Genomic DNA, 9,850 nt, shown 5'->3' with positions numbered 1-9,850 from the left:
CCCCTCGCCCCCCTCCCCCCGGCCCCGCCCCCTCCCAGGCCCCGCCCCCTCTCACCGTCCCCCCCCGGGGGGGGTTCCGGCCCCTCCCCCCCCCCCCCCGCCGCCGCCGCCGCCCCGCTGAGGCTCGGCCGCCGCCGCCGCCATCGCGCCCGCCCCACGTGACCCGGCGCCGGCGTCACGTGACGAGGACGGGCCGGGGGGAAGCCGCGCCCTGGTCACGTGACGGGGGGTGCACTGGGTGGGGTTGTTCTCATGGCAACGCGCGCCGCGAGGCCACGCCCCTTCGCCCGCGGGCAGCGCCACGCCCCCTTTCGGCTCGTCGCCGTGGTAACGGAGCCGTCGTTAAGAGCGCCACGCCCACCCAGGGCTCTCATTGGCTGCTCGGTCACCATGGCAACCCTGCTAGGCGGAGCCACGCCCCCTCGCTCCGTCTCCATGGTAACGGCCCCTCCCCGGGGCGAGGCTCAAGATCCTATTGGCGCAGCCGTCCCCATGGCAACGCGCGCCGCGGCCCCGCCCCCTTCCCTTCCAGGGAGCGCCACGCCCCCGCCCCGTTCCCATGGCAACACACGAGGAGCGCCCCGCCCCTCCGCCCGCCCGCAGCCAATGGACTGCCCTCCCTCCTCGGGCAGCGCAGCCAATCGGCGCGCGGCGCTTCGCGCTCTCCTCCAATGGGAGCCGTTCCCGCTCTGCCGGGGGGGCGGGGCGTGCGGCGCCTCACGGAGGCCGGCCGCCATCTTGTGCCCCCCCCCCCTCCGCTTCCCCTTCCCCTTTTTGTGCTTTTTCCGGCCCCGTTTTGGGGCGAAATCGGGCGGGTTTGGGGCCCGCCTGCGGCCGGCGCAGGAAACGGAAGCGGCCGCCCCGGGGACTGGGGGTGGGGCAGGGAAAGGCGAGGGGGGAGGGGGGGAGGTGCGGGGCTGGGCCTGGCACTGCAGTGGGTTTATTACATTACGTTTTTATTATATTATATTATAATTCTATTATTATACGCCATTACACAATATTTTATTATATTATGTTATAATATTATATTATTTTAACTATATGTGTATATGGTGTTATGGGGCAGCGATCTGTGGGGCAGGGCCTGTTATTATATTATTATACACTAATATTACGCAATATATTATATCATTATTATGTTATTCTAGATATTATATAGATTATATTATATTTTATGTATTTTATATATGTATTATATATAGTTTAGTTAGGGGGCAGGGATTTGTGAGGCAGGGGCTGTTATTATCTTATTATACAGCGTTATTACACAATATATCATGTTATATCACTATATTATTTTATGTATTATAGGTTATTATTAGATTATAGATTATTATTAGATTATAGGTTATTATTAGATTAGATATAATTATTATTAGTTTAATATAGATTATTATTAGGTTAATAGAGATTATTATAGATATATAGAGATTATATTATATTCTAAATATCTATAGCTTAGTTGTGGGGCAGGGACTTGTGGGGCTGGGCCTATTATTATATTATTATATTATTATTTTATTATATTATTATTTTATTATATTATTTATTATTATACACTATTTTTATGTGATATATTACATTATATCATTATTATTTTATTCTATAAATTATGTAGATTATATATTTTATGGTATCTATACGCTGTGGTCTATGTACACGTTTAGTTATGGGGCAGGGACTTGTGGGGTGTGTGGGGCTCAGGGGGATTTATGGGGCTGGGGGGGCTGCTATGGGGCAGGGATGTGTGGGGCTGAGCCCCACATCGGCCCCACACCGCCCCCAGCCCCATAGCAGCCCCCCCCCCAGCCCCACATCGGCCCCACACTGACCCCCCCCCAGCCCCACAGTGCCCCCCCCAGCCCCACATCACCCCCCACCCCCCCCCATGGCCCCATTGCATCCCCCGGGGGGGGGCAGCTCAGCTCAGCCCAGTTCACTTCCCCCCCCCCACCCCAACCCCATTTCCGTCCCGGCCCCCCCCCGGCGCTTCCTGGCCCCAGCAGCGACACCGCAGGTACTGGGGGGGGCTTTGGGGTTTGGGGGGGGATTTTGGGGTTTGGGGGGGCTTTTGGGGGGTTTGGGGGGGGATTTTTTGGGTTTGGGGGGGGCTTTTGGGGGTTTGGGGGGGCTTTTTGGAGTTTGGGGGGGCTTTTTGGGGGGGTCCCCCCTGGTGCTTCCTGGCCCCAGCAGCGACACCGCAGGTACCAGGGGGGGGGGTTGGGTTTGGGGGGTGCTTTTTGGGGTTTGGGGGGGGCTTTTTGCGATTGGGGGGGGTTGGAGGTTTGGGGGGGCTTTTGGGGGTTTGGGGGGGGCTTTTTGGGGTTTGGGTTTGGGGGGGGCTTTTTGGGGGGGGTCTCCCTGGCGCTTCCTGGCCCCAGCAACGACACCGCAGGTACCAGGGGGGGTTTTGGGGTTTGGGAGGGGGGATTTTGGGGTTGGGGGGGGCTTTTTGGGGTTTGGGGGGGTTTTTTGGGGGGGTCCCGGTGCTGACCCCCCCCCGTTGTGCCCCAGGGATGAGCCCCCGGGGGTGGCTGCGTGCTGCCAGGGGCCTGCTGGGCGCCTTCAACCTGCTGCTGCTCGTGAGTGGGGCCGGGGGGGGGCACTTGTGGGGCTGGGGGGGGCACTTGTGGGGCTGGGGGGGCTCCTATGGGGCTGCGGGGGCTCCTATGGGGCTGGGGGGGCTCCTATGGGGGCAGTTGTGGGGCTGGGAGGGGAATTTATGGGGTTGGGGGGCTCCTATCAGGGCACTTGTGGGGCTGGGAGGGGAAGTTATGGGGTTGGGGGGGCACTTATGGGGCCGGGGTGGGTCCTATGGGGCTGGGCGGGCATTTGTGGGGCTGGGGGGGGCACTTGTGGGGCTGGGGGGCTCCTATAGGGCTGGGGGGCCTCCTATAGGGACTCTTGTAGGGCTGGGGGGGGGTAGTTATGGGGCTGGGGGGGCACTTGTGGGGCTGGAGGGGAAGTTATGGGGTTAGGGGGGCACTTATGGGGCCGGGGGGGCTCTTATGGGGTGTGGGGGACTGTTATGGGGCTGGGGGGGCTGTTATGGGGTACAGGGAACTCTTATGGGGCTGGGGAGATTTCTATGGGTTGGGGGGTCACTTATGGGGCAGGGGGGGCACTTATGGGGCAGGGGGGGCACTTATGGGGCTGGAGGGGGTCACTTATGGGGCGGGGGGGTCACTTATGGGGCAGGGGGGGCACTTATGGGGCCGTTCCCCCCCCCCTTAGGCTCTGGGCAGCCTCCTGCTGGTGCTGAGCCTCTGGATGCTGCTGGACGGCCGCAGCTGCGCCGCCGCGCTGGGTGAGCCCCCCCCGCCCCATAAGTGTGGGGCAGCCCCATCCCGCCCCATAGCTGTGGGGCAGTCCCCCCCGGCCCCACACATGTGGGGCAGCCCCCCTGTGCCCCATAGGTGTGGGGCAGCCCTCCCCAGCCCCACATATGTGGGGCTGACCCCCCCGGCCCCATAGCTGTGGGGCAGCCCCCCCCGCCCTGTAGGTGTGGGGCAGCCCCCCCCAGCCCCACACATGTGGGGCAGCCCCCCCCGCCCCATAAGTGTGGGGCAGCCCCCCCCCACCCCACACATGTGGGGCAGCCCCCCCCCGCCCCATACCTGTGAGGCTGACCCCCCCCAGCCCCATAGATGTGGGGCAGCCCCCCCCGGCCCCACACATGTGGGGCAGCCCCCCCCCAGCCCCATAGGTGTGGGGCTGACCCCCCCCTTGTCCCCCCCCCCCAGGCTCCCCCCTGCTGGGGCTGCGTCTCGGGGCCGTCGTCTGCTGCGGGCTGGGGGCCGCCTGCGCCCTGCTGGGGGGCCTGGGGGGGCTGGGGGCCCTCCGGGGGCTGCGGGGGCTGCTGGGGATGGTGAGTGGGGCGCTTATGGGGCTGGGGGGGGCACTTATGGGGCTGGGGGGGGAAGTTATGGGGCTGGGGGGGCGGTTGTGGGGCTGGGGGGACACTTGTAGGGCTGCTGGGGATGGTGAGTGGGGTGGTTATGGGGTGGGAGGGCACTTATGGGGTTGGGGGGTGGTTGTTGTGGGGCTGGGGGGGCACTTATGGGGTTGGGGGGGCAGTTGTGGGGTTGGGGGGTGGTGGTTATGGGGCTGGGGGGGCGGTAATGGGGCTGGGGGGGGCACTTTTGGGGCTGCTGGGGCTGGTGAGTGGGGCAGGGGGGGCAGTTGTGGGGCTGGGGGGTGGTGGTTATGGGGCTGGGAGGGTGGTTGTGGGGCTGGAGGGGTCACTTATGGGGCTGGAGGGGGCGGTTGTGGGGCTGGGGGGGGTTGTTGTGATGCTCAGGGGTTGGTTATGGGGCTGGGGGGGCAGTTATGGGGCTGGGGCATGCTATAGGGAGACAAGGGGGCAGGGGAGGGGCTATGGGGCCGGCTATGGGGCCGGCTGTGGGGCTGGCTATGGGGCAGGGAGGTGGCTGTGGGGCGCCCCCCACTTGTGCCCCCCCCCCCCAGTATTTCGGGCTGCTGCTGCTGCTCCTCATGGCCCAGATCACGCTCGGGGTCATCGCCTACACCCAGCGCGTGGCCGTGAGTGGGGCAGGGTGTGGGGCAGGTGTGGGGCAGGGTGTGGGGCAGGTGTGGGGCAGGGTGTGGGGTGCTCCTGGCGCTATGGGGCAGAGCTGTGGGGCAGGGCTGTGGGACAGGGCATGGTGCAGAGCTGTGGGGCAGCTTTATGGGGCAGAGCCATGGGGCAGGGCTATGGGGCAGCACTGTGGGGCAGTGCCATGGGGCAGCGCTGTGGGGCAGAGCCATGGGGTGGTGCTATGGGGCAGGGCTGTGGAGCAGGGCTATGGGCTAGGGCTGTGGGGCAGCGCTATGGGGTGGTGCTGTGGGGCAGAGCCATGGGGCAGGGCTATGAGACAGGGCCATGGGGCAGCCGTATGGGGTGGCGCTATGGGGCAGGGCTGTGGGGCAGCTTTATGGGGTGGCAGCGCTATGGGGGAGAGCCGTGGGGCAGGGCTATGAGACAGGGCCATGGGGCAGCTTTATGGGGTGGCGCTGCTATGGGGCAGCGCTATGGGGCAGGGCTATGGGGCAGCGCTACGGGGCAAGGCTGTGGGGCAGCTTTATGGGGTGGCGCCGCTATGGGGCAGCTTTATGGGGCAGAGCCGTGGGGCAGCGCTATGGGGCAGGGCTATGGGGCAGCGCTATGGGGCGGCGCTATGGGGCAGAGCCGTGGGGCAGCGCTGTCCCCCCAGCTGTCCGGCCGCGTGGCCGCCTACGCGCGGGAGCTGATCGGCACCTACCCCGCGGGGGGGGCACCGGGGGCCGCCCACGAGAGCTGGGACGCGCTGCAGCAGCAGGTGAGGGGCCCCCGCCCCACAGCCCTGCCCCACAGCCCTGCCCCACAACCCCCTGCCCCACAGCTCTGCCCCACAGCCCTGCCCCACATCCCTGCCCCACAACCCCTGAGCCCCCATTTCTGCCCCCCATTTCTGCCCCATAACTCCTCCAGCCCCACATTTCTGCCCCATATCCCTGCCCTACAACCCCCAACCCCACATTTCTGCCCCACATTTCTGCCCCATAACTCTTCCAGACCCACATCTCTGCCCCATTTCTCTGCCCCACATCTCTCCAGCCCCACACCCTGCCCCACAACCCCACATTTCTGCCCCACACCCTCCCCAGCCCCACACTTCTGCCCCCCAACCCCCCAGCCACACACCTTTGCCCCATATCCCTGCCCCACATCCCTGCCCCACAACCCACCAGCCCCACATCTCTGCCCCACATCCCTGCCCCATAACCCCCCCAGCCCCACACTTCTGCCCCACATCTCCCCAGCCCCACATCCCTGCCCCACACCCCCCAGCCCCATATTTCTGCCCCATAACTCCTCCAGTCCCACATCTCTGCCCCACATCCCTGCCCCACAACCCCCAACCCCACATTTCTGCCCCACATTTCTGCCCCACAGCCCTGCCCCATAACCCCCTCAGCCCCACATTTCTGCCCCACACTTCTGCCCTACAACTCTTCCTGCCCCACATCCCTGCCCCACACCCCCCCAGCCCCACATCCCTGCCCCACACCCCCCCCAGCCCCACATCTCTGCCCCCCACCCCTGCCCCACAGCTTGGCTGCTGCGGCTGGAGCGGCCCCCAGGACTGGGACACCCCCGGGGCCCCCCCCGGCACCGTCGCCTGCTCCTGCCTGGCCCCCCCCGCGCCCAACGGCACCCGAGGGCCCCCTCCGGAGCCCCCCCACGGCCGCTGCCCCACGGCCGCCCCCGGGGTGCTTTTCTCCAGGGTGAGTACTGGGGGGGGGGGGGATGTGGGGCTGGGGGGGCAGAAAAATGGGGCTGGGGGGCAGAAATGTGGGGCTGGGGGAGTTGTGGGGGGCAGAGATATGGGGCTGGAGGGGTTGGGGGGCAGAAATATGGGGCTGGGGGTGTCGTGGGGGGCAGAAATTTGGGGCTGGGGGGGTTGTGGGGCAGGGATGTGGGGCTGGGGGGGATGTGGGGCAGGGATGTGGGGCTGGGGGGGATGTGGGGGGCAGAAATATGGGGCTTGGGGGGCAGAAATGTGGGGCTGGGGTGGCAGAAATTTTGGGCTGGGGGGGATGTGGGGCAGGGATGTGGGGCTGGGGGGTTGTGGGGCAGAAATGTGGGGCAGAAACATGGGGCTGGGGGGGATATGGGGCATAAATATGGGGCTGGGGGCTTATGGGGCAGAAATGTGGGGCTGGGGGGGCTGTGGGGCAGGGCTGTGGGGGCTGTGGGGCAGAGGGACACCCCCAATTTTGTGCCCCCCCCCCCAATTTTGTGCCCCCCCCAGGGCTGTGCGGAGGGCGCCGGGCGCTGGCTGAACGAGAACCTCGTGGGCATCGTGGGGGGGGGGCTGGGGCTGGGGCTGCTCCAGGTGAGGGGGGGGGAAATTGGGGAGGGGGGGGCAATTGGGGGGGCTGGGGGGGCAATTGGGGGGGATTTGGGGGGCAATTGGGGGGTGAGGGGGGGCTGGGGGGGCAATTGGGGGGGTGAGGGGGGGTAATTGGGGGGGTTGAGGGGCAATTGAGGGAGTGAGGGGGGGCTGGGGGGGCAATTAGGGGGATTTGGGGGTGAGGGGGCAGTTGGGGGGGCAATTGGGGGGTGAGGGGGGGCTGGGGGGCAATTGGGGGGGTTGGGGGGGCAATTGGGGGGTGAGGGGGGGCTGGGGGGTAATTGGGGGGGTTGGGGGGGCAATTGGGGGGTGAGGGGGGGCTGGGGGGCAATTGGGGGGGTGAGGGGGGGTAATTGGGGGGTTGAGGGGCAATTGGGGGAGTGGGTGGGGCTGGGGGGGCAATTGGGGGGGGATTTGGGGGTGAGGGGGGCAGTTGGGGGGGCAATTGGGGGGGTGAGGGGGGGGCTGGGGGGTAATTGGGGGGGTTGGGGGGGCAATTGGGGGGTGAGGGGGGGCTGGGGGGCAATTGGGGGGGTGAGGGGGGGGCTGGGGGGGGCAATTGGGGGGGTGAGGGGGGGCAATTGGGGGCAATTGGGGGGATGAGGGGGCATGGGGGCCTTGGGGAGCCGTTTTGGGGCAATTTTAGGGCATTTTGGGGCAGTTTCAGGGCATTTTCAGGCGGTTTTGGGGCACTTGGAGGTGGTTCAGGGGCATTTGGGGGAGATTTTGGGGCAGTTTGGGGCATTTTGGGGCCGTTTGGGGGCACTTTAGATCAGATTTGGGGCGGTTTTGGGGCATTTTCAGGCGGTTTTGGGACACTTTGGGGTGGTTGAGGGGTGGTTAGGATACTTTGGGGTCATTTGGGGCACTTTTGGGGTCATTTTGGGGCGGTTTGGGGGCAATTTGGGGTCTCTTTGGGTCAGTTTGGGGCATTTCAGGTGAGTTTGGGTCAGTTTTGGGGCAATTTGGGGCAAAATCAGGGCATTTGGGGGTGGTTTTGGGTCACTTTGAGTTGGTTTTGGGGCACTTTGGGGGCACAAGATCAGTTTGGGGCATTTTGGGGTGATTTGGAGCAGTTTTGGGGCACTTCAGGTCAGTTTTGGGGCCACTCTTGGAGGGCTTGGGGACACCTTGGGCCAATTCGAGGCACTTTGGGTCAATTTAGGTCACTTTGGGGTAATTTGGGGGCATTTCGGGAACGGTTTCAGGGCATTTAGGGTTAGCTTGGGTCAATTTGGGGCATTTTGGGTCAGTTTGGAGCCGCTTTGGGTTGGTTTGAGGCAATTTAGTGCAGTTTCTGCGCATTTTGGGGCACTTTGGGGGCATTTGAGGACTTTGGGGGCATTTCGGGGCATTTTTGGAACAGTTTCAGGGCGCTTGGCGTGGTTTTGGGGCACTTTGGGTCAGTTTAAGGCATTTGGGGTTGGTGTGGGGCATTTGGGGCACTTTAGGGCAGTTTTGGGGCACTTCAGGGTCATTTTGGGTCAGTTTTGGTGCACTTTGGGTCGGTTTGCGGGCACTTTGGGGTGGTTTGGGGGCATTTTGGGGCAGTTTCGGGATGTTTTGAGGCACTGGGGTGGTCTGGGGGCAATTTTGGGGCACTCTGGGGTCAGTTTGGGACAGTTTGGTGCATTTGGGGTGGGTTTGGGGCACTTTGGAGCAGTTTTGGGGTAGTTTGGGGGCAGTTTTGGGGCATTTTGAGGCGATTTTGGGGCACTTCAGGGAGCTATGGGGTGGTTTGGGGGCATTTTAGGGCACTTTGGGGCAGTTTTGGGGCACTTTGGGTCGGTTTGGGGCCCTTTGGGTGATTTCAAGGCACTTTGGGGGCAGTTTCAGTGCATTTTGGGGCACTTTAGGGTGGTTTGGATGAACTTTGGGTCGGTTTGGGGTCATTTTGGGTCGATTTTGTGTCAGTTTTGGGTTATTTTGGGTCACTTTTGGGTCATTTTACATCAGTTTGGGGTCAATTTTGGGTTATTTTGGGTCGCTTTTGGGTCATTTTGGGTCGATTTTGCGTCGGTTTTGGGTCAGTTTTCGGTTATTCTGGGTCGGTTTGGGGTCATTTGGGGTCGGTTTGGGGTCATTTTAGGTCCGTTTGGGTCATTTTGGGTCGGTTTTGGGTCATTTTCGGTCAGTTTTGGGTGGTTTTGGGTCAGTTTTGGGTCATTTTTGGATGGTTTTGGGTCATTTTTGGGTGGTTTGGGGTAATTTGGGGTCATTTTATGTCCTTTTGGGTCGGTTTTGGGTCAGTTTTGGGTGGTTTTGGGTCAGTTCTGGGTCATTTGGGGTCAGTTTTGGGTCATTTGGGGTCAGTTTGGGGCCATTTTGGGTCGGTTTTGGGTCATTTTGGGGCCGCTTTACCGATCCGTTCGCCCCCAGCTGTGCCTGCTGCTGCTCGCCATGTTCCTGCTGCGGGACCTGGGCCCGGCCGCGTGCTGCTGACAGGACCGGCTCCGCCAATGGGAAGCGAGGGCGGGAAGGGCTGGCGTTCGGATCCACCAATAAAAAGAGAGGGCGGGAACGGCTGGCGTCCGGCTCCACCAATGGGAAGCGAGGGCGGGAACGGCTGGCGTTCGGCTCCACCAATAAAAAGCGAGGGCGGGAACGGCTGGCGCATCGCCCCGCCCCTTTTCCCTCCGCTTCACGGCAGTGTGACGTCATCACTGCGCGACGCCCCCTTAATTAACCCTTAATGAGTCGTTAATTAACCCTTAATGAGCCCCTTAATGAGCCCCATGATTGAGCTTCCCCTTAATGAGCTCCATTAATTATCCCCCCTTAATTAACCTGCACTTCATTACCCGCCTAATGAGCCCCCCGTTAATTAGCCCCATTAATTAGCCCCGTTAATTAGCCCCGTTAATTAATGAGCTTCATTAATTAGCCCCCCTAATAAGCCCTCCCCTTAATGAGTCTCCTTAATTAGCCCCCGTGATGACCCCCATTGATTA

At 62.8% G+C, this 9,850-nt stretch overlaps 1 protein-coding gene across 1 annotated transcript; it reads left to right on the top strand.

Annotated features, from left to right (window-relative positions):
• Positions 1 to 2,185: 2,185 nt before the first annotated feature.
• On the top strand, positions 2,186 to 9,543 carry LOC309891527 (leukocyte antigen CD37-like). Its single transcript, XM_082785887.1, has 9 exons — positions 2,186 to 2,207; positions 2,518 to 2,585; positions 3,238 to 3,310; positions 3,747 to 3,871; positions 4,471 to 4,545; positions 5,217 to 5,321; positions 6,097 to 6,270; positions 6,798 to 6,881; positions 9,279 to 9,543. Exons 2-9 carry the CDS (start codon positions 2,520 to 2,522, stop codon positions 9,339 to 9,341), a joined length of 765 nt encoding a protein of 254 aa, XP_082642013.1. The 5' UTR covers positions 2,186 to 2,207; positions 2,518 to 2,519; the 3' UTR covers positions 9,342 to 9,543.
• The last annotated feature ends 307 nt before the right edge of the window (positions 9,544 to 9,850 follow it).

The sequence above is a fragment of the Aythya marila genome (assembly GCF_965140915.1).
Source record: "Aythya marila genome assembly, contig: HAP1_HAP1_SCAFFOLD_1155, whole genome shotgun sequence".
NCBI classification, from domain to species: domain Eukaryota; kingdom Metazoa; phylum Chordata; class Aves; order Anseriformes; family Anatidae; genus Aythya; species Aythya marila.
This window is presented reverse-complemented; position numbering and strand designations above follow the sequence as displayed.

Bases quoted from the DNA above. Each gene is read 5' to 3' on its own strand.
- LOC309891527 (XM_082785887.1), top strand. From the start codon at position 2,520: ATGAGCCCCCGGGGGTGGCTGCGTGCTGCCAGGGGCCTGCTGGGCGCC. The intron at 3,872-4,470 runs GTGAGTGGGGCG...CCCCCCCCCCAG, and splicing joins TGCGGGGGCTGCTGGGGATG to TATTTCGGGCTGCTGCTGCT. The intron at 5,322-6,096 runs GTGAGGGGCCCC...CCTGCCCCACAG, and splicing joins GGGACGCGCTGCAGCAGCAG to CTTGGCTGCTGCGGCTGGAG.